Consider the following 24791-nt stretch of genomic DNA (forward strand, 5'->3'; position numbering starts at 1 on the left):
CACTTGTTCTCCCTCTCTCTCTCCTCTCTCTCTCTCTCTCTCAAAAATAAACACTTAAAAAAAAAAAGAGGAGACATGGAACTAGTAAAAAGGAAAAAAATAGAAGATGTATCAGAAAAAATTAACCTGAACACAGAATTTTCTTTCTAAATGGGATATCATATGTATCATACATATCATATGGGAGCAACAGATCTCAAAAGTGCTTCAAACTACTTTCTTCACTAGTGTCTATATTTATACGGAAAGAATTAAAACAACCTCTTCTTTTTTTCAACAAAAAATAAAGGGTGGGGGGAAAGAGTGAGAATAAAGGGGAGTCCAAGGAGACTCAACATCTAGAGAACGGACATTCCAGAGAGAAAAAGAGAAAACACGGGAAGAAATAATCAAAGAAATAAGTCAGAGAAATTTCCTAAAAGTGAGTATTCAAACTGAAGGGTCAACACTGTGGCTATAACAAAAAGCTACTCTAAGACATAACATGGTCAAGCTTCAGAACGCTATGGGGAAATAAAAAAGAATCTGAGTTTCCAGAGGGAAGAACGTCAAGAAAAATAGAGAAAAAAGTACATAAGAATTCTCAAGGGCAGCACCAGAAGCTCGACGGCAATGGAGCAATATCTTCAAAATTCTGAAAGGAAAATTACTTCCAGCCGACACTGTACCCAGCCACATTATCAATGAAGCATGAAGATAGAATAAAAGTCATTTTAGACAGGCAAGGCCTCAAAATAAAATATACATTTCCCATGTACTCTTCCTCAGAGAATTACAGAGATTCACCAAAACAGTGAAATAAGCCAAAAAAGAAAAAACCATAGGATCCAGGAAACAGGTGACACCACCAAAAAAAAAAGAAAAGAAAAGAAAAAGTGAAAGCAATCCTCAGCATGATGATGAAGTGAAATTCTTAACTGAAGCTGCAAACCCAAATCAGAGCAGGTCAGAGTCCTGAGAAAGACTTCAAGAAGACGATACCTACAGAATATGACGTACTATTGGGGCACCTGGGTGGCTTAGTCGGTTGAGCATCCGACTTTCGCTTAGGTCATGATCTCGCGGTTTGTGGGTTCAAGCCCCGTGTCGGGCTCTGTGCTGACTGCCAGCTCAGAGCCTGGAGCCTATTTCAGAGTCTGTATCTCCCTCTCTCTCTGACCCTCCCCTGCTCACGCTGTCTCTCTCTCCTAGAAATTAAAAAAAAAAAAAAAATTAAAAAAAAAAGAATATGACGTACTACAGGGGGGTCTACACTAATGGGGAGGAGTTTAGGGTTAAGGCAAACAAACAAAAAAAATTCAGTACAAGAATACACACAAGTGAGAAGTTACCAGACAGCTAGCTAGAGCCTACAAAGCCCCTCCACGATTTAGCAATCACCTTGTTGATCTCATATCGGTATATTAGTTGACTCAGTCAGCTTCAACCAAACTGGCCTCCTTGCTGTTTCTAGAAAATGGCCAGTATACTCCCAACTCATTTTGCTTTGGCTATTCCTTCTGCATAGAACATTCTTCCCTCAGACAGTCAAATAACTAAATACTCTCACCCCTCGCAGGTCTTCACGCAAAAGTCGCTTTCTCAGTGCGGGTAGTGGGTCAACCCCAGTTAAAATTACAACCCGCACCCTACCCCCCACCCCGCTGCTGCCTCTTTCCTCCATCCACTGCCCATTCTTTTTCCCATGGCACGTATCAGTTCCTCAAACACATTATGTCCATCGCTTGTTGTCTGTCTCTCCCTCTGGAAGTAAGTTCCATAAGGAACATACCAAGGTATATAACAGCACGTGGCACAGAGCAGGAATGAATGTTTACTGAATGAACGAGTGAATAAATGACGATTTAAGGATACAAAGGCAATTGCACAATACTACAGAAGGTTCTGGTCTCATCTGTGGACAGCATCTAACCATAATATTCATCCTTCAAACATCACAATTTAATAGGAGGATAAGAGAATGCCAGGTCTGCGATGGACAGACCAAAGAAAACTATATACTCATCTTCCATAAAGGGACATTCATAGATAAGGTGTAAAGCTGAGAAATCAAGAAGTAACAACATAAGCATGTTACTTTTATGTATGACAACAGCCAAAGATATCAAATAAAACATCTAAATAAAAGAGCTCGAAGTAGTTATCTTTGGAAATAAACTGGATGAAAAGATCAGTTTTTTAAAATTGTTTAACAGCTGAAACTACACGTAGCTATAACTCACAAAAGGTAAATTTTTAAAAAACATAAATTTATGTTCGAAGAAGATACTCAATAGGCACATAATCCAAAATTAATATCTAGATCACACTAAGGATGTCAACATGAAATATGCAATGAAAATTAAGAAATTATATAGGAAAGTATTTCATAGATGACAAAACATGAATGGCCAATAACCTGAAAGGGGGACCAACCTCATCAGGGAAATGAAAACTAAAACCACAGTGAAAGGGGCACCTGGGTGGCTGAGTCAGTTAAGTGTCCCAACTCTTGATCTAAGCTCACGTCATAATCTCATAGTTCATGGGATCGAGCTGTGTGTTGGGCTCTGCGCTGACAACATGGAGCTTGCTTGGGATTCTCTCTCTCTCCCCCGACCCTCTCCCTACCCCTTCCCTGCTCACATGCTTGCAAACTCTCTCTCAAAATAAATAAATAAACTTAAAAAAAAAAAAAACTCACAATGAGACATTATTTTATACCAGCTCAGCAAATATTTAGAAGTCTGGAATCGAGAGTGCTATAAAACAATCTGAAACTATAGAAACTTTCGTACACACCATCATATGCTTGCAGAACCATTCTGCAAAACGTCTACATTACCAGTAAGGTTGAGGATGCACTTCCTCAACAACTCAGCAATTCCACATCTATTTGTATATCTTACAGAGACCCTCGCACCTCTGTGTCGGAGGAATGTACAATCATTCTGACCAAATTTTCATCTATAGGAGAATGAATAATCATGCTGCAATATATTCAAAACAGGAAATATTCTTTTTGTTGTTGATGTTTATTTTATTTTGAGAGAGCAAGCCCATAAGCAGGGGGAGGGCCAGAGAGAGAGAATCCCAAGCAGGCTCCATGCTGACCCTGTGGGGCCCAACGCAGGGCTTGATCCAAAAAAAACATGAGATCATGACCTGAGCCCAAAGTGAGAGCTGGATGCTTACCCGAATGAGCCACCCAGGAGCCCCCCCATAACATGAAATATCCTACCAGAAATTAAAACTGAATCTCAAAGCAAGACTTGTGTGTCTTCCTTATGATTCCATTTATATAAAATCAAACAACAAAACTGAATATAAATAAGTGGCAAAACTATAAAGAAAGCGAAAGAATGATCGACACAAGATTCAGGACAGTGGTTATCTCTAGTGGGGAGGGGATCAGGGAAGAGCACAAAGGGGACTCTGATGGGTGTGAGTTCCTTTGCAGTATGAAATTTCAAAACAAAAAAGGTCAGACCTAGGACTGAATAGAATACAAAAAATGCATACCTTTTTCATCCAAAAGACTTAAGTACACAGAGGATCAGAGAGTTTAAGGACTTGCAAATAGATACAGACTGTGTCAAAATTCAGAATTCAAGCTAGATTTGCCTGATTTACAACTTGATATTCTTCCCATGTAGAATACCAAAGTTTGCTTGGCTAACTTAAAAAAAAAAAAAAAAGATGTAATTTTCATTCTCAAATAACAAAATTAAAGGAGAGAAATCACTGGAAGTAGAAAACGTCCAATTTTCAAGTAATCCTCAATGTAGGTGGCCAATACATGGAGAAGTGTCATGTAAGAAGAAGGGGCGAGAGCTGTAGGAATGAGCCATGCAACAATCACAGCAGCTCAAGCCTGCAGAGGAGGAGAGGAGGAAGAAAGGAATGTCTACTGAGGCCTCATACGCGAGGGCACTTCACATCCACTGTTTGAGGAGTTCTCTCAACATGCTGGAGAGCTCAAAGTTAGGTATTTTCTCATTTCGCAGATGAGAAAAACAAGCCTAAGAAAGTGAAGAGGGAAGGAAGACTTCCTCAGTGAATATTCCCCTTGCCCCATCTGGCTCGGAGCTGTTCTCCAGGTGAACAGAAATGCTCACATGAGGAACACATACATATTACAGACACTTAAGAGAACTATGCCTGAGAGGAAGAAACGAAAAAGCCAAAATGATCACCATGAACAGTGTCACCTCTCTGAAATGGCGCCAAGACTTCTACATCTACCTGATACTCCACCAAGTAAGAGAAGAAATGGCTGCTTACCTGTGACCAGGATGGTACATAGCTGTGTTGATTCCATGAGGGTAATGACTGCTGAAGCTGAAACAATGGCTCTCTTGGTAGCTCTGATTTGTTCCAACACTAAATTTAAGAAGATAAATCAGAAATAAATACCAGTAAGGCATAGGGAGAGACCAAAAACTACCCACTGAAATGTCTACACTTAAAACACAGACACCACCAAATACAGCTGAGGATGTAAAACAACCAGAATGCAGATATTACTGGTGGGAATATGAAGGATATAAAAACTATGGAAAAAGGTCTAGAAATTTCCTATAAAAATAAACTATATCTACCCTATGACTCAGCAGTTCTGCTCAAAGATAGTGACCAAAGAGAAATGACAACGTAGATCCACAAACACTTATGTGAGTGGTCACAACAGCTTTATTCACAGTAGCCCCATACTGGAAATCAGAATTCCATCAAAAGAAGAGAGAATACACAAATAACATTGTTATGGTCTGAATGTTGGTGGGCCCCTCCCACCCACGGACTGAATGAATGGCTGCACCTCCCAGAATGTTCATATGTTGAAACTCTAATGCCAATATGATGGCATTTGGAGATGGGATGTTTGCGAATTAATTAGGTCATGAGGATGATGCCCTCACAAAGGAATTACTGCCCTTCTAAGAGGTCAAGAGGGTCAGCTACCTCTACTTCCACCACCTGATAATAGCAGTCCGTAAGCCAAAGGACCAGAGCCCAGCCGTGCTGGTACCTAGAATTCCACCCTCAGGAAATGTCAGCAGGCAATTTCTGTTGTTGATAAGTCACCCAGTTTATGGTACTTTGTTGTAACAAATCAAACTACGACACATGAAATATTCATACAATGAAATACATTAGTATTATAATAAAATGGAATAAACTACTAATACATGAAAAAACACAAATAAATCTCAAAATATGCTAAATGAAGGAAGTCTTAGACAGAGGATGAAGACTATGACACCATTAATGTGAATTACCAGAACATGAAAACCTTATCTATGAGAAAAAAAACAAAAACAAACAAAACAAAAAAAACCCAGCAGTTGCTCTAAGGGTGGGTGTAGACAGATTCACTGGGAAAGAAAATGAGGGAACATTCTAGCATGATGGTAATGTTCTGCATCTTACCAGGGGTTTGAATTGGATAAGTGAATTTGTCTGTCATAACCCACTGGCTGGTACACTTAAGATCTGTGTATTTCATTGCATACAAATTTTACTTCAAAAGAGAAAACTATAAGCAAATATTGAACTTTAATGACACGATGTGGGGATATTTAAGTATCAACTCTGAAATTCATTAAAAAAGAACACTGATTAAATGGCTAAATACAGGGATGGACAGAAATGCGATACAGCAAATATAATAATATGCTAATTCAAGAATTTAAGTGAACGTATATGAATATTCACTACACAGTTGTTTCAACCTTCCTATTATATTTGCAATTTTTCACAGTAAAATACTGAAAGAAAAAAATCTGATACTGCGGCAGAGAAATAAACATTACTTCAAACTGGAGTTCCCAAATAGTGTATTTTTACCTTACAAGGTAACTTTTAAGTTCTCCTCGGTAATTGATGACCAGCAGTTCTGCAGACCACTGTGCACTGGCTTTATATTCTAAAAATATCAACCCAGCAATGGCATAGCTCAAATCACCTGCCAAACCGGATGCCTGTAGAAGGGGGGACATTGTTACTAAAAAGATACCAGATAGAACTTAACACGTGCGCAGTTGGAAGATGTCCCAGACATTGGCCCTGCCAGGTGCACATTAAGACAGCCCCCGAACTGATCTGTATACTAAAGAATTATGCAAATCAGAGTGCCTAGAACCAGACACCCAACTCTAGCCCTCAACCAAAGGCTAGAAGTATACAATTCTCTTTGGATGAGAGATAGAGAATTTCTGTTCACGCTGTACTTCTGTTGGAGGTGGGGAGGCAATGCCAGCATTCAACTTCAAAGAACTCCAAGATACAGAATTCAGAAGTCACCTTCCAAATGTTGATTTGCATTGCCTGCAGGAACCAATGCTTAAGGAAAAAAGCCTCAGTTGCTTCCCATTTGCTCCATCAACAAGTAAAAGACACTTAAAACACTCAATGGCAGGTTCAATGGCAACCTTTTTCCATTAACTAAATATCAGGCTATATTGCTAAGGATTTGAAGGCATGTGCACCTTAGGAAGCACACATAATAAAGTTTATCACCCGGAATGACTCCTCAGTGTCTAGAGCCACAAAGACTGTGACCACATGTGGCTACTGAATACTGGACATGTGGCTAGTCCTAATTTAGACACACTATAAATACAAAAATAAACATGAAATTTCAAAGCCTTGGTATGGAAAGTCAAGTCATTAATGTTCTTTACATTGATTACATGCTGAAATAGCATTTATGATATACAGGATTAAATATTAAATAAATTTCACCTGTTTTCTTTAACTCTTAATGCAGCTACTAGAAGATTTAAAATTACACGTGTGTTCATATATATAGCGCACATTAGTTTTCTATCAGATAGTGCTGGTCCAGAAAACAGTGATCCAAACTTTCCAGTTTGGTTCCCCAGGACTTCCATCATAGGAGCCTAATACATTTTTTCAAGTTTTTCCATTCATTATTTCTAAACAAAAACCATTCTCTATATCATAAGTTCTTATCCTTAGCTTCTCATTAGAATCAGCTGAAAAACCTATAAACAGAGGCACCTGGGTGGCTCAGCCAGTTAAGCGTCCAACTTCAGCTCAGGTCATGATCTCACGGTTAATGGATTCCAGTGTCAAGCTCTGTGCTGACAGTTCAGAGCCAGGAGCCTGCTTTGGATTCTGTGTCTCCCTCACCCTCTCACCCTCTCCCTACCCCCACTCACATTCTGTCTCGGTCTCTGTCTCTCTCTCTCTCTCTCAAAAATAAATAAACATTTAAAAACTTAAAAAAAACCACACACTTATAAACAATATTAATTCCCAGAACCCACTATCAAATTAAATCAGAATGTCGGAGGGTTGAGCCTAGAAAATTGAGTTAATTGTTTGTTTCTCTTTTCTTTATAAAGCTTCCCAGGCAATTCTGAGATGCAGCTGTTGTGCTGTCTCCGTATCCTGGTCATCCAAGGAAGGACACAAAGTGAAAAGCACTGGGTCCCTGAAACAAGCACTTAGGAGCTGGGTTGCCATGGCAACAGTCTGGAACGCACCCCAACCTCAATTTCAGCTTTCCAAACTGTAAAGTGCAGATAATATCTGGCCAATCTCCTTGAAGGGTTCTTGTGAATATTAAATAAGAATATATAATGTGGAAACTAATTTGACAATAAACTATTTGTAAAAAAAAAATATATCAAACCCATTAATAAAGTATACAGCACTACATAAATACAAGTTATTACTACCATAATTTCTTCACTCTCCCTTTCAATTTCTACTCCGTTAGGATAACAAACCCCAGCTCCTCTGAAAGCTGTTTCCTACTGGAGCAGCCCACTGACTGCTCTCCACTGGAACTGCACAACAGCTTTCCATACCTCTGTTTAGTATTTACTTCCCACCATGGCTTTTTTTTGGGGGGGGGGGTTGTTGTTCTTGTTTTAGTTTTTGGTTTTTTGAGGTTTTTTTTTTTTTGAGAGGAGATAACATGAACAGGAGAGGGGCAGAGAGGGAGGGAGACAGAGAATCCCAAGCAGGTTTCGCACTGTCAGTAGAGAGCCCAATGCGAGGCTTGAACCCACATACCATGAGATCATGACCTGAGCCAAAATCAAGAGTCGGACATTCAACCGAACGAGCCCCCCAGGCGCCCTACTTCCCATCGTGTTTTGATACTGGTGGATGACCTCTGAACACTGTACTACAAAACACAAAGAAGAAGTAGTTCATGTACAGATATCTACCTACTAGATTATGAACATCTTAAGTTCACAACTTACATTTATATTTCTATTTCCCCTCTTTCACACTCATTCACTCAAGCACCTTCACATATTTTTTTTGCCTTTCATGTAATCAGCTTCTTGTTACATACATACCGGGGCAATAACAAAGAGTTCGCTTCCCATGAGATCAAATACCCTCACGGTTCCTGTACTTTCAGCGTAGGCCAGCAAGGTACAATCGTAACTCCATGCTACCCGTCTCCACTGGGGCTTGGGGTCTTTGGGAACTACAATGAAAGGAAAAGAAGTGCTTTTAACAATGTGTTATACAGATAGTTTAGTTGCAGTAACTATTAATGCAAACTACTCAATTCTATTACATCCTCTTCCAAGGATTTCTAATCCTTCAGTTCAATAGAAAAGAACAGTTCCCAGAAAGCTGCTTGAACAAAGAGTGGGAAATATGAACCAGAGCCGGCTCTGCCGCACTTACGTATGAAGGACAGACTACGGCCCCAGGGTTCAAGTGAAGGCTGACCCTGCCCGGTCTGGCAAAGGCCCAGGAACAGCACACCTTGGAACACTTTTATAAAGTTAAGATGGATCAAAAAAACATAGAGAATGGGCAGAAAATAATTCCGATCCAGTGAGTTCAACATCTCTATCAGCAAAAAATAAAAATCTCGGGGCGCCTGGGTGGCTTAGTTGGTTAAGCATCCGACTTTCGCTTAGGTCATGATCTCGCGGTTCGCGGGTTCGAGCCCTGCGTTGGGCCCTGTGCTGACTGCCAGCTCAGAGCCTGGAGCCTGTTTCAGTCTGTGACTCCCTCTCTCTCTGACCCTCCCCTGCTCACGCTGTCTCTCTCTCTCTCTCTCTCCTAGAAATAAATAAAACATTTAAAAAAAATAAATAAAAATCTCAACTGAATGAAATCTTCTAAGCGTATCAAATACAGATACCGAAGAAATACAATGCAGCATTATGCGGACACAGTACTAAAGAAATGCTTATGTACACGTGTAGTATACATACACAGACATTAGGTAAATCAAGTACTATCCTGGATCTGTCACGCAATCATAATATTTAATAACCAATCTTAACAATCTAACACCGGTATTTTTTCTGTTCTGAATTTTTCGGTACAACAATGAAGAGTAAGGTTGTTGGCTACAAAAAAAAAAAAAAAGGGACAGTGAAACTCTCAACTCTGTTGGATTTGTTTGAGGCTTTTAATGTTTTGTTGGCTTCCGTTGTCCCTCATTCAAATGCCAGCTCTGCAGAGACAGGGCCACTGCCTCCCCTTTACAGCAGGGATTCCAGATGATTGGGGGACTGACAAGGTGACATCGTGAGTCAAGAGCAAAGAAACCTACGTGTCAGGCCTTCCCACACAGTGAACACTTCACCACCACACACTCACTGCCTCTCAGAGTTGGGACAGCGCCTCAGGACAGCCGCAGAAAGGCTTCGGAGATTCATCGGCTTCTTTCTACTCCCCTAATAAAATCTCCCAGTTCAGGCTTCACAGTCTGTTGCAGAGACTCTCACAACACCCCCAGCTGGTCTCCTCCCTTCCATTTTTCTCCCCGATCCTTCCTCAACACTCTCCAAAGAGATCTTTCTCAGAAGGGGTACAGACCCCATCCTGCAGCAGCACGGTTCTCCATTTCCAAGAGAATCAATCAAGTCCAAGCTCCTCCACATGCATGAACGGCCCCTTACAAGTGGCCCCATCACAGCCCCCCAGTGTCCCCTCCTACCACGTCCTCCACCACACATCTAACGAGCCACCAACGACACAACAACTGGCAAAGAAGCAAACCATGCATCCTCGAGTCTCAGTCTTTCATACACATTCTGCCTCCACCCGGAACATTTTTTCTTAGTACTCGTCAAAGGGTTCTCTTTTGTCACAACCACCTGTGGGAACAAGTGGTTACCTCCTCCTTCCTTGACACTCTTCCAAACTGACTGCTCTCCTCTCTGGGCCCCAAATACGCTGTACAAAACTCTTCCGTAGCACTGATCACATTGTATTATGCTGTTTCCATGACTATTGCCCACACCAGTCTCTCAGCTCCATGAAATCACAATGTCCTACTCAACATGGCCATCCTGGGACCTGAAACAGAAAGGAGTTTCACTTTCTAATCTTCACTAGTAAGTGAAGACTACATCTTTCAGAAAAGTGTGCATTAATAGGACAAGGTAATGGTAAGAGTTCAGCATCCCTCAAGGACTACCAATTAAATGTGAATCACATAACTGAAGTCTTCTTTCCACCTACAAGAAGTAACACAGAATTGACTTCCCTCTTATCTCTGTAATACCCATAATATATGTTCTTTATATAAGGAAAGTGTACCAGACATCAATGAGTTTCTCTGTTTATCAATAGGTAAAAAGCTTACCCCCCCAAAAAAAAATCCAAGGGGCCTTTGAATACAAGAGAGTCTAATGAATTTATTAAAGACTAACAAAATACTACCTATACTCCAGAAGACAACTTTTTTAATAGGAATAAAATGAAGAAAAAGATCAGTTCTCTGTCTTTATAAGGTTAAAAAAAAAAATCCAAACTTGGAAGTAAACACAGGCACAAAATGATAAACAACACAAGAGTGCAAGACCCACATACACACAGACGCCATGTAAACATCAGTAAGAGAACACTTTAATGCCCTGGAAAATATTCATGTGCTCAAGAAACACAGTGGTATTTTTCCATTATTACTGTTTTACCTGTGGTAGCAGATTTTTTCTCTCTTATTTCATTTTGATAGGTAGGATAAATAGATTTATTCACCACATTCTGTTTCCATCTAAAACAGGTCCCATCTGAAGGGGATTTGTTTTTACTATTACTTCTAATTATAACCAGTAGCTCCAGAAACTCCACATGTGTTCTGACCCAGACAAAGATGTTTTCATCACAAAATAAGATTTCACACAACAATGTAAAAATAAAGACTTTATCACCAGTTTTTTCCAGCTGACTGTGTGGTTTTGGAGAGGAACAAACAGTCCAGATTTTTACAAAGCAAGTGTCAATGGGGCTGTCTGAAGAGTATTCAGAAAGGCTGCCGGTCAAGTTAACCAGCAATCTGACAACTGCCACGTTCATGGTCAGACTGTTCATTCTTGCTCCTATCTTGGGCCAGCTGCAGCCCCTTCAGCCTGCCCGGGTGCCAAGTTCTTTCCCACCTTGTGCTTTTTGTCTGTGCTGTTTTCTCAGCCTGGAACCTTCTCCCTGAGCCCTCTCCTGGCTCCTTTTCATCTCAGATCTCAGTTTATGCACCACTTCCCCTCGATGCTTTCTCTGACCACCCTGGCTGAAGCAACCCAAGGCCCCATTATTCTTCACTGCCCACTGGTTTCATTCCCTCCACAACTCTGATCCCAAACAATTATGCACATGTTTACACTTTATCATCTGCCTATTGGCTTAAACTATAAATTCTAAAATGCCTGGCCCTAGGTCCATTTTGTTCCTAACTGCATCCCCAGGGCCTAACACACTGGTGGTAGTAATCGGCACTCAAGTGCTATCGGAGTACATCTGACCCAGTGCTCAGCCACCCAGATTAGAAACCAACAGGGGACAAGATTACATCGTAAGGAACACGGGTTATCTTCTCAGTGCTGCCATAATACAAAGGGGTGTGTCCTTGAGGAGATCGCCCAGGTGTAGCTTGGTCATTTGCAAAATGAAGGGTTGAATGAACCATCTCTCCCAGACTCTTTGACTTCTAAATCGAGAACCAGTGAGCAAAAGCAAACTAGTGGGGGCAATGAAGACTTGCAGGGAAGCTAAATATTTGAATATTAGAAATAAGTGCTGGCAAAGACACAAGAAAAATCTTACGATCCTAGAATGAGAAATGTCTAACCATCACAAGAAACTCTGAAATTATACAGAAAAAAATGGCAAATGTAGTTACAAAAAACAAAACAAACAAAAAAAAAAACCACAGACCAAAACCAAAACCCCACCACTACCATAACAAATTTAAAAGGAAATCGACTGGGTGAAAATATTTGCAACATATGTGACAAAGGATTAACATTCATACTATCAGACCAGTAAGAACAAGTCAAGCAGGCTGAGAATAATACAGGCAAAAGGGTCTGACCTAACAATTTACATAAATAAATAAATGAATAAATAAATAAAGCCACTTAACATATGCTCTACCTAATAAGTAAAAAATTCAAATTTAAAATGAGATACTTCTCTTCCTTTGCCAGTGAACCTAACGAATACTTTTCAAATAGGTAAACATACGGTGCTGGCAGTGGGGCAAAGAAACTGCTTCCATCATACCTTTTTCATAGTTGTATACATAGGTGAAACTTTCTGGAAAGAATTACAGCAGTAGCTATTTGAATACTACACCCAGGGACAAACAATGTCTTTCCAGTGCCGGTGGAGAGGGATGGGGGCAAAGATGGGTAAGAAAAAGAGAAAGGAAACAAGCCACTGTAAACAACCTAAATTTCTATCAAGAGAAGAACGGATGAATAAAATGTGGTTCACATTCTTACAATGGAAGTCTGAGGCTGCAGTGGAAAGACTGAAGTGCACCTGTACGCACTGACCAGGAAAGACATGGGTACAGTCAGAGGGAGAGCATGCTGGGGAATAGTCTACAAGAGGAGCTTGATTTGTTAAAGAAAAAGTTGATCGATGCATGTACACACAGGCTGATAGAAGCAAAGAAGGTTTTATATTAAATCATTAATAGAAGTTCCTATGAGAAATGCAATTAGAAAAGAAACTTTTTTAGGTTCTCTACTTCTGTACTGTTTGAATGTTACACATATGTACTGCTTTTGTAATTAAGACAAACAAACAGGGTAACTAGTTTCAGACTAGATCTCCTACTGTAAAAGAAAAAAATATGTCAAAGAAGCACTTTCAGAGGTCATCCTACAAGCAGTGCAAGACCGTGATCATGGGGAGAAGCTACTTTCGGCCCGTCGGCACCTTCCCGTGGTACAGGAAGAGGGACCTCCAGCTGCACACGCAAGTCCCCAGGAACTGAGCAGATAAAGGAGTCTGGGGCCACTGAGCTGAATACAGTCTGCGAGGCAGCATTCCAGAGGGAGGTGAGTGAGGCAGAGAAGGAGATTCAAAAATCTGCAGAGATGAACCCTGAGTCTTTGGTCACACACACACACACACACACACACACACACACACACACACACAGATTCCACAGAGCCAAGGAGAAGACTGTTGGTGAAAGGTACTTCCAGAGCTGGGAGAGGATTTGGAAATGTTTGAGCTCCACCTTGTCAGAGTGGAGAGAAGTCCGTGAACACTCAGAGCTCTCATAAGAGATCCCAGAAAGACTCCACTGTAAAGTAGGACTAACCTAACCCCAAAATAAAAGCTATTCTAAGCCATATCCTAGAACATTATAAAAAAATTAAAATAAAAATAAACCTTAAAAAATTAAGCTGATTAACTACTTCCCAGAACAAACCTCAATACTCTATTAGGGAAGATAACAAGGCTCACTAGTCAGCTCCTTAATGTTGAGCATACAATCTAAAGTACAGGAAAACAGGGGCACCTGGGTGGCTCAGTCGGTTGAGCGTCTGACTTCGGCTCAGGTCATGATCCTGTGGTTCATGGGTTCAAGCCCCGCATCGGGCTGTGTGGTGACACCTCAGAGCCTGGAGCCTGCTTCGGATTCTGTGTCTCATTCTCTCACTCCCCCACCCCCCCCTTGTGTGCTCTCTGTCTCTCAAACATAAAATAAATATTTAAGTGCAGGAAGATATACAGAATCATGGGAAAACCCAACCAACAAAAACACGCCCAGAAATGCTACAAATTGAGGAATAAGCAGACAAGGACTTCAAATCAGCTATTATAGCATATTTGGGAATTCAAAGCAAAACATAAACATAGGCAGTATATAGAGAATCTCAAAAGAAATGTGATGGAAACCACAAAATATAGAAGCCAGGTCTTAGAAATACAAAAATACAAAAGATGGTGTTGGGGCTTGGGCCATCATGGGGCCCAGCAGGCCACCAGTTCATTGATGGGTCCTCCGCATACTTACAACAGGCAAACTGCTGCCTCCTACTGGAAGCTCTGGTTTATGAGATTTCAAAATCAGAAATATGAGAAAAACCTCTTGATTAACACAGTACAGCTCTAAAAAACAAAAAAAATCTAACCACTCATTCCATGTGGTATTATTTAGGTCACTATCCAAGACAGGGAGAGAAGACTGGTATTTATGGCCTCGCAAACAGAGCCAAAACAAGTTGCAACCCACAGTTAAAACATTCTCAAATGGCATATATTTTATAAGGCAATAATTGAAAAATATCAAAGTGGAACCAAATAGTTCCTATTTTAGTTTTCAGACTCTGCAATATGTAGTTTCAAAAATGCATTAACAACAATCTGGCTCCTTTTCTCCAGGCATACACAGGAAACCTCATTTGGAATATGAGAGTTATCCTATAAAGAAGAGTCAGATAATAAGCAAATAATCATTACCTCAAATTATATGAAATGGAAGGAAGCCATTAATGCAGCATTAAGGTCATAAATTCACATATTTGGAAGCCAATGAAATAAAACATCAGTTCACAAAGCATTATTACCCATCCATGCTGCCACATTAACGGTACGCACTAAAACCTCCAACAAATATTATAATTTGTGTGAAATACAGAGGGTTAAGCTTCCCATTTTCACGTTAACTGGTAGATTTCTCAGTTTACGTACTGGTTAAGAGTGGGTGTCTAACATCACCACTCAAAAGGACCCTGCAGGTCTGAATCACTCCAACATTCTGAACGTGCTTCTCAGCAGCTTACCTCAGGCTCCCCCAGTTCTCACCCAACAGAAGCACAGCTCTGGGGAAAACGTAACTGAATGTCTATCCCTAAATTATTCTTCTGGGAACATCTTGATCCTTACACATTATTTAAGCCAGGTCTGGTCTACTTTAATGAGTGCTGGTGAAGATTACTGAGAGTAAATTTAGAAAAGGCTAGAGCTCCAAACACACACACTGCACTCCTTCTATTATTCTCAACAGGTTATTAAGCAAACAAGACCTCTTATCTACCCTTATTTGTGGTATGTGTACACACTGGTGTGCAATAAAAATAAAAGCATGGGGCCAGGGGCACCTGGATCCCTAAGTTAGGTGTCCGACTCTTTATTCCAGCTCAGGCCATGATCCCCGGGTTGTGAGATCGAGCCCCTTGTCAGTCATGGAGCCTGTGTAACAATCTCTCACCCTCTTCCTCTGCCCCTCCTTCGCTCACTCACACTCTCTCTCTCTACATACAAATTATAAATCTATATATATACAGTCATGAACTTCTAAAATTAACTCACAAGAAATAAGAAAATATACTTTGTTCATAATAAACTTGTAAATATCGCTGTAATCGTTCTCAAGTGTCATTACCCATTTGATAGGGTCAAACGCTGTGTGCCTACTACGCTGTAAGAAACCATGTTAGGCACCAGGAACAAAAAAAGCTGAGTAATATGGGAGCCCTGCCTTCAAAGAATTTACTGGGTAGACTTACCCAGGAAACAGACAAGCATCTCAACAACCAAGGGGAAAAAGGCAGATTAGCCTATGTATGGTGATACATGTTCAAACAAGTCCTAGGAAAACATTAAGAAAGAGGCAGAAATGAGGAGGAAGCAGGCAGGGAGGGAGGGTTCCCAAAAGAGCTGATGTCTAAACCGAAAATATGCAAGACTCATTAATTAAATATCAAAGTGAGAGCCTCTAGGCAAAAGGAACTATCTGTACCAAGGCGTGAAAAGCACGGTGGGGCTGGAAAGGCACAGCAGGTTTGTGCTAGAACACAGGATGTACGGCAGGGAGATCTTAAGGGACACACAGACTGAAAGGTCAGGAAAAAATGAGCCATATTCTACAATCAGTGGGAAACAACTGAAAGATTTTAGGCAGAATAACCACATTGGGAGTGGTAGCGGTAGCAATAGCTTAAGGTCTCCTACATACTTAGGATACATCAGACATTATGCTAAGAGCTTTACGTGTATTAGCTCGTGGTTTTTCAACAATCCAACCTATAATATTATGTCCATATTACAGACTAATTAAAGCTCAGAGAGGTAAGGTAACATCCAAGGTCACATTTCTAGAAAGCAGGGGAGCCAGATCTGAAGGGTAACCTGAAAGAATTCTCATTTAAAAGTAATGAATTTGCTGTGAAGTGTGGATCTGTGAGAGGCAAACAGAAGAAAACCTTGTCAGGAGACTATTACTAAAAAAAAGAGAGAGAGAGAGAGAAAATGTTAAAAGCCTGTGCTAGAGCTGTGGTGGCAGAAGTGTAAAAGCAGAGGCAAGGGCTATTTGAACAGGTTCCCAGGGCTTGGTGATGTTAAGCAAAGGCAATCCTTCCCCACTGTGTCACTCACGACACTGCAGTGAGTTACTTCTCTCTTCCCCCGGCAGAGTGCAAAGCCTTCAATCCAGATGGCCTATGGCTTACTCCTCATTTTATATGCAGCGCCCAGGAGAGTGCCTCGCACATGGTAGCAGCTTAACAAATATTTGTCAAAGAAGACAGAAGACAGAGAAGGAAAAAGAATGAGCAAATATGTTGGTAACTGGCTTGATACAGCTAATGGTATCACTGACAATCTAGGGAACAGAGCCAAAGAACAGATTCTAAGAAGGAGAAATAAGATTATATAGGCAAATAGGCAATTTTACATTTGCTCTTAAGTTATAACATCTATCATTTGTAAAGATGACTCTGTAAGAACTCTTTTACTGCTTTGCCCACTAGCATATGTGGAATCATAAAATTATTAAAGCAATTCTGACATACTAATAGAATGATCGCCATTCATAGGAAAACTGAAAACGTTTTTCAAACACCTGACCTTGAATTTTCAGAACATATGTGGGTGGCCAAAAATGACAAAAGTGAGAAGGAAACTCACCCTGAGCCACTCACTGAGGGTGCATCTGTCAAGGAGCTTCAGCATTTCCTGGGGAAAGCTGGGGCAAATCCTCAACAGAACCATCATTTTGTAGATTTCAAAACTATCGAGGTCTTCCTTCTCCTAGCTCTCTTTCACTGTCAAGGATTTATTTTACCTTAATGCTACGTTATGGTAAAACATGTAGGGGCACCTGGGTGGCTCAGTCGGTTAAGCGTCTGACTTCGGCTCAGGTCACGATCTCACAGTTCGTAGGTTCGAGCCCCGCGTCGGGCTCTGTGCTGACAGCTAGCTCAGAGCCTGGAGCCTGTTTCAGATTCTGTGTCTCCCTCTCTCTCTGACCCTCCCCTGCTCACGCTCTCTCTCAGAAGTGAATAAAAAAACACTTAATTTTTTTTTTTTTTTAAAGAAAGAAAGTGAAAGTAAGACACTGAATACAGTGCCTGGCACACAGTCAGGACACTATAAATATTCATTGTCATCACAACAACCATGATTACCTTCCTGACGATTCCTACAACTGCACTTACTAACCAACCCAAGGTCAGACAGATGGGACTGCAGGTCCTTAAGTAAAACATACACAGTAGTTGCAATTACCTAATAGCACCCTCCTAATTCTATTCTTTCTGGAAGGTTCCCTCTGCCTCTTCATACCTGCTCCTACAGACAGAAACATGTCCCCTGGCTTCCTTTCTACTCATCCTTCAGACTGCTTTCAAAAGTCACTTTTTCTCAACAATCTCATCACACAGCCCTGGTTAAACTCTCACCCTGCTCTGTATTTTTCCTTCATCAGATTTGTCACAGTTTCTATTTATATTTTGAGTGTCTACATACCTCAAGAGGTAGGAGACCGTGACTTTTTGCTCATAATCATATCCCTAGCACCCGGCAAAATGATTCAGATACATAAAGGATAGTAATTTGCGCTGAATACAACACCAGGAGAATGAACAAATTCCAACTCTTGACTTACAGATTTTTTTTTTTTTTTTTTTTNGTACAGCATGGGACACTTGGATCTCCGGGTCATTATCTCAAGCCCCACAATGAGCAGAGAGATTACAATTTTTAAAAAGGAAAAAAAAAAAAAGGACAAGAGACAAAAATACTTTATCCCAAAACTGGCACAGACTTTTATTTTAAAACAGTTTCGACTTCAAATCTCTTCAAAAAAAAATGGTCCCAAATGGACTAAGCAAATCATTTAACGCAGTAAGAAAAATCATTTAAGATGTTTTAAAAGTATTTTAATAAAGTCACAACAATCCTTGTTAATATTTAATATATATCCTGACTTTTAAGAAATACTTTAACTGTAGCAAAATTGAAATTTCCATTTTTTAAATATTTTTGAAACTCTTACCTTGACATTTCCCAATAATAGATGTAAAGTCATCTTTTGCAGACCTGCAAAATAGGTGTAAAATTAAGCCAACAGTGTCACCATAACAATAACACATTTTGTCGCACTAGGAAACCCCACAAAAACAAAGTAGACAACTTGTCTGTATGGCACTAAACCAGTCCTTCTCTCAGACATGGATTTGTGCTCAAATAAGACCCTCTCATTGGTGACAACATTTTCTTCCAACCTTATTTCACCAGAAATGGAGCTATACCTGGAATACAGTGATACGAGAATGAGATTAAGCATGGTCTTTTAATACAACAGGTTCTGATTCAGCAAATATGGGACAGGGCCTAAGAAATAATATGTTCTGAAGCTCCACAGATTGATGTTGGTCACAAACCATGGTTTGTATCATATTATAAAGTTTAAATCATTTAGGAAAACAAAGTCTTGGGGTGCCTGGCTAGCTCAGTCGAGTAAGTGTCTGATTCCTGATTTTGGCTCAGGTCATGATCCCACGGTCAGTCATGAGTTCAAGTTCCGCATCAGGCTCTGCACTGACAGTGCAGCTTAGGATCCTCTGTCTCCCTCACTCTCTGCCCCTCCCCCTGGCTCCCTCAAGAATAAACATTTTAAGGGAAAAAAGGTCTTATTTTAATAAATCAAATAGCTTGAATAAGTGACCATATTTGCTACCAATGACCTATTTAAAATCTGTGATCTTGAAATATATACCAAAGTAATTTAATTATTGTATGTTAAAAAAAGAAAAATGGTAAACCATCTAGAAAACAATTTAGTAACAATTATCTAAAACCTTAATGCCTACAGTAATTTGATCCAGACTCAATTTCTATAATAAAGTTATCTCTAGGGAATAATTACAGATACACACAGATCTCAAGGAAATACATGCAGCCTAATTTATGAAAGAGAAATATACACCCAGTATAAGATTAGATTCTGCTATCTGCACTCAATGAAATATTATGCAATTACTATATGTGACATGGAAAGATGTTCATAATTTTCAAAACATTTCAAGAAAAGACATATCAAACAGAACGTATAGTATTGTTAGACTAAGCATTATACACACACATACACACACACACACATACACACACACACACACACACACACACACACACACAGAAAAGTTCCAAAGAACATACAACATTTTGGCTGAACTGTATTTTGTCATTCTTTCTTGAATACTTAACTGTTTTCTAATATGGGTAAAGTGACAAAGCATTACTTTTAAAACAAATTTTAAACACTAATATTTTTAGCTATTTATTAAAATATTGTATTAGGACAAAAGCCAATTATTAAATATGGTAATAAACTTCCTCAAGAAATTGACTATTCAGCCTCCACGTGGAATAGAGAACATGGTCTTTGAAATGAGGCTGACCTGATTCCAGCTCTATCTGGGTAACCTGGAGAAAATATTTAGTGGGAATTTCATTTTCCTTTCAATAAAATGGGATGGGTAATATCACTTCGTAGCTTAGGGAAGGATTAAAGAAGACATTACATATAAATTAGCACAAACTAGGCCTATGTCAGTGTTCATTACTTTCGTCCTTAATATATTATCACAAATAATAATTGCTCTTTTGCTTGGAAAGGTGAAGGAGGGAGACATAAATTTGGTTTTGTCAAAACTTCGTATATGTATTCACTTAAGCAAATTTGGAGGCAGGTGCCTTTTTTTATAAGAGTCTCTTTGTTGTTGTTTTTGTTGCATTCCATGATGGTTCCTAATTCCCATATTTGTAACAGCTCATAACAGTAAGAAATTGTTACTTCATTATGGGGGGGGGGGGAGAAAACACATATTAGCCTCTTGTAATACCTACTCAGTGCCAAATTACCAAAGTAGCAATTCACAACAAGTCACTTTTTATCCACTAGAGCCCCGCACACAAGCAGGTTGGTAGGGCCGATCGGAGCAAAGGACTGGAACCGTCTGCCACTGCGGCACACAGAGCAGCAGCCCCGGCACCATCTTACCAAAGGCAGGGCTCTCTCCAAACTGAAACTAACATGTGTTTCAGCTTTTCAGCTTTCTTCCTCAAAAGCCATTTGCTATTTATGACTGCTTCCAAGTACCGAAGAAGGACCCCAGACACCAGAGTTCTCACTCATATTCCAATACAATCAACAATATTTACCAAATGCCAGCTGCCAACTACTATCGCTGCTGGAGCCAATCTTGCATTGTACGTGTTCTTCACACCGCAGTATAAAATACACGTTGGAGAGCAAGAACAAAGGTCTTACAGATTCAGGTTTGTCCACTGTCCATAGGGTTTACTTTGAAGACCTACCCGGCCCTTTTTCTTTGCTGACCATCTCACTTCTTTCCTCAAAGACTCTCCTTTCAGGTCACTACAAAGTGTGTGTGTCTATTAATTCGGGAGAAAGGGATGGACTGCTGACTCTGAGCAGGTCAGCGGGCTACGCCCTGTAACGCACCTCCCACACCTGCCTCCTCTGTCCCACTTGCAAACATCTTATTCATCAAACATCAACGAAGCACCTATGATGTTCAAGGAAATATAAACTTCTAGGGAAAAGGACAGAGCCGGCTTCCAAGGAACACACAGCGTAACTAGACTTCAGACAGCAGCTGCCATTCACGCTGAATTCTAAGTAAAGGATGACCTGGAGCAGCCCTAACTATACCAAGGGAGCCCACGTGTAAAAACACAAGCACACAAGGCTAAACAACAAGACCCCAAGGTAGTGTAGATTAGTGGTTAAGAGCAGCAACACCGAAGCTGGGATGGCAGATTTCAAATTCTCAAGAAAGTAACTGAACCGTATTGCGTCAGCTTCCTCACTGCTAAGATGGAGAAAAATGGCAAAAACTACCTCCCAGGGCTTCTGCGAGGATTAAATGAATTAACACATGTAGAGTACCCACAAAATTGCCCAACATCCTTGATACAATCTTATCACTAAGTAGAATAGCGTGTTGATTATTTTGGGAGCATAAAGAATCAGCACCTAACCAAAGCGGGGGGGGCGGGGGTGGAACCACAGAGAGTATGTTCCTAAAAGGCTTCCTAGTGGAATCCGTATTAGACATGGAAGAGTCCTCAGATACACTAATGTGATCAAAAGCTTTTGCAAATTACAGACCAGACAAATAAGATCTTGATGACCATCCCTTTGGCTGCCTGGAAATCCTCCCTCACCACCTAATCTCAAATACATGCATGAAGTCCTAGAGCTGGATTTATGTACAAGTTTTATAAATATTTTACACTCTACCAATCCAGTAGCAAATCCTTTTACAGAAACAATTTTTCTTATTCTTTTCACCAAAAATGCTATTAACATGTTCTAGAGACCCTTGGTCAAACTCCTCTTCACTGGCCTATATATCAGTCCCACCCCCACATGCACATTCTGACCCTAACACCTACAATCATGCCGCTGATGTTCTCATTTCATGGGAGAAAGATGGAAGTTTTGACAAGTAACCGCTATTTATAAAGTCACACCATAAGCACGTATCTCAAAAAGACAGATTTAACATTACTGCAACACACGGAATAGCAAGTGCTCACCCATTTCTACGAACAATGTTAAGTTCAAAACTGTGCCAGCTTGATGCTTACTGACGCTGTGAAAAAAAGAAGGGTCTGCCTTTTAAAGCCATGCCAAATTAGACAATGTCGTTTTGAAAGGCTTGTCATTAGTGCCTATCCTCTCCATCTTGGGGATTTTAAGAGGGATCACAAAACAAAAGCTCCCCGTCTGAAGTCGATGCCCCAATGGGGGCAAGCCCTCTGTCTACTCCCCAAAAAGGTGAGGGGTCCAGTTCTGTTTGAGTAACTGGAAAAGAAAGAAACTGCACAAACAAAAAGCTGACACCAGGGTGGGAACAACCGAATGCACATTATACTTGTTTAGTCAAGAATAGTGAAGTATCAGCAAAAACTTTTAACCGATATCTAGGCATCCTAAAATTTTGGTCACCTTACTTAGTTTTTAAAAACAAAGAGTCGGGCCTTGCCTGGAGAAAGACATAGCCTCTAATTTTAGCAGTGCAACATGCTTCGTCCTCTATTGCTAATTTCCAAAATAATCAACTAGTTTTCCTGAGTTAGCTTCTCCTGTTGCTATTTCTTCCACAACTGATAGATTCCTTAAAAATAAAGTCCGTGAAAAAAATAAAATAAATAAAGTCCGTGAAAAGCTCGGCTTAGAGAAGACTTCTCGATGTGCATGTAACACCAATGAAGGTCTCAAAAGGACAGAGACTATCACTGGTCTCAAGAAATGTGTAATCTTCGCCTTGCAGACTCCTGTTCCATGTACAGCTTTATGCCAACAGAGCCAAGTATCCCCTACTTTTTTCAATACCTTCTTGAGCATCTGCTTTAGTGGACTTGACAGTAACTAGTCAAACAAGAGTGACTCCCAGAGTTCTGAAGGAACGCCTGGTCTCATGAAAAAGTAAAATTTCCCAGGGGAGAGCAGAGGGCGTTGGGGAAGTAGACCAGCTACACTAACACAGTACCCTCTGTTCTGCACCTGGCATAAGTTGCTGTCTAACACCTCACAAAATTATGTGTTAATAGGAAAAGCCATTTAAATACACCCTTCAAAAAATTTAGCTCCCATAAATCAAGGAAATTTTTCTCAAGGGAAATTCTGAATAGGAGTAATATTAACAATTACCTGATTTCCACACACTGATCTTGAACGGCAGCCAAAAGTTTTCCATTGCTTTCATGGAGAGAAAAAAACACAGATGCTACATGAATATTTGTAGCAGTCTTTAAAGATGAAATTATTTTAAGAAATTAAAAAATTTTTTTCACATCTTCAATTATTCACATCTTCATCTTAATTTAACCTTAAAATTAAGTGAGTATCAAAGGTACAAAAGCATGAACAAAATGATTCAATATAGAGAATTAATATATTTAAGAGATACAAATCATATGTAACAAAAGGAACTTATATACAATAAAAAAAAAAGAATGCAAGACAAAAAGGACCCCAAAATTAATATCCATAATGAAATTTAAATGCTAACCCCACTAGAGAAAACAATATGAGGGGCGTCTGGGTGGCTCAATCCGTTAAGCATCCAAGATCAGATCATGATCTCACAGTTCGTGGGTTCGAGCCCCACGTTGGGCTCCGTGCTGACAGCTCAGAGCCTGGAGCCTGCTTCAGATTCTGTGTCTCCCTCTCTCTCTGACCCTCCCCTGCTTGCGCTGTCTCTCTCTCTCTCAGAAATGAATTTAAAAACATTAAAAAAAAAAAAGAGAAAATGATATGAATTTTTAATACCTTACCTCGCAAGTACCAAATGCCAGTTTATCTGTTTATTAACCAAGCGAACCAGTCCATCAGGGAGCAAAAAAGGCACAGGGCTGAAACAACACATTAGCTAACTTTAATCAAGAAAAATACATACAAGTAGATAAATGTTATAAAAAGCACACAGGTCTATAACAAGAGAGGATTTTTTTTTTTACATTAAAATATAAAATTTGAACATGGGCAAACCTAAAACTGAAAGTCCCTAATTGCTTACCTGAAACTTTAGACCACATCCATGACTCTTTTTCCAGAAAAACGTGGTGGTATATTCAAAGGTATAAATGTTAAAACCTTTTTAAGGAAAGGATATCAAAGATGCCAGCAACCTAGCACAGGTGAGCTTGTAAGAAACCCTTCCTTCTGTGCACGCCTAGAAATTCCGACTCAACTTTAACAAATTCTAGTGTACAGCTAAATTCTTAAGAAAGGAAGAGAAATCTGCAAGTACTAGAAACGAAAAGGGAACTTGAAGTTAGAATTGGCTACCGGCGCGGCATCAGGAGGGAACACGTGGGACAGGAAACGAGGTGCAGGACACAGGAGAACAGGATTGGAAGGGAGACTCCTGCAAAGGCCAGCACCCGCCAGAGGATGCAGGCTCACTGAAAGAAGAGCCAGCCGAGGCTCTCCAAGGGCCCCAGGGGGCAGTTCTAGAAGCTCATCTCGGTCTAGAATTTGGTCTGTGGGGGCATGGGAATGAACTCCCCTATGAAAAAACAAAACCCCAAGCCTTTACCACATACGAGATCAGACCGCAATTTAAATTCACTTAAGTGGTGCAATAAGAGCCAAGCAGAAGCTCACACTAACATCCTTCACAAAAGACAGAAGGATCCACCATGGGTGCGTGAGCAGATAAGACAAATCAAAAGTAACACAGGAGGAAATCAAGAAAATAGATGGAAAAGAAGAATAAAGAGAAAGAGCCAATGGGTGGGGG

General features: G+C 40.2%; 1 protein-coding gene across 1 annotated transcript in view; it reads right to left on the bottom strand.

Moving 5' to 3' along the window:
- The window catches only part of NBAS (NBAS subunit of NRZ tethering complex), a 334140-nt gene that overhangs the window by 302603 nt on the left and 6746 nt on the right, over nucleotides 1-24791 (bottom strand). The window contains exons 4-9 of the mRNA XM_077750930.1: nucleotides 23824-23901; nucleotides 23198-23245; nucleotides 18509-18552; nucleotides 8319-8452; nucleotides 5827-5960; nucleotides 4264-4362 (exon numbers count right to left, since the gene is read on the bottom strand). Coding sequence (XP_077607056.1) covers nucleotides 4264-4362; nucleotides 5827-5960; nucleotides 8319-8452; nucleotides 18509-18552; nucleotides 23198-23245; nucleotides 23824-23901 — 537 coding nt within the window. The remainder of the gene's footprint in view (nucleotides 1-4263; nucleotides 4363-5826; nucleotides 5961-8318; nucleotides 8453-18508; nucleotides 18553-23197; nucleotides 23246-23823; nucleotides 23902-24791) is intronic.

The sequence above is a fragment of the Crocuta crocuta genome, unplaced genomic scaffold (assembly GCF_008692635.1).
Source record: "Crocuta crocuta isolate KB4526 unplaced genomic scaffold, BGI_CrCroc_1.0 scaffold129, whole genome shotgun sequence".
Lineage (NCBI taxonomy): Eukaryota > Metazoa > Chordata > Mammalia > Carnivora > Hyaenidae > Crocuta > Crocuta crocuta.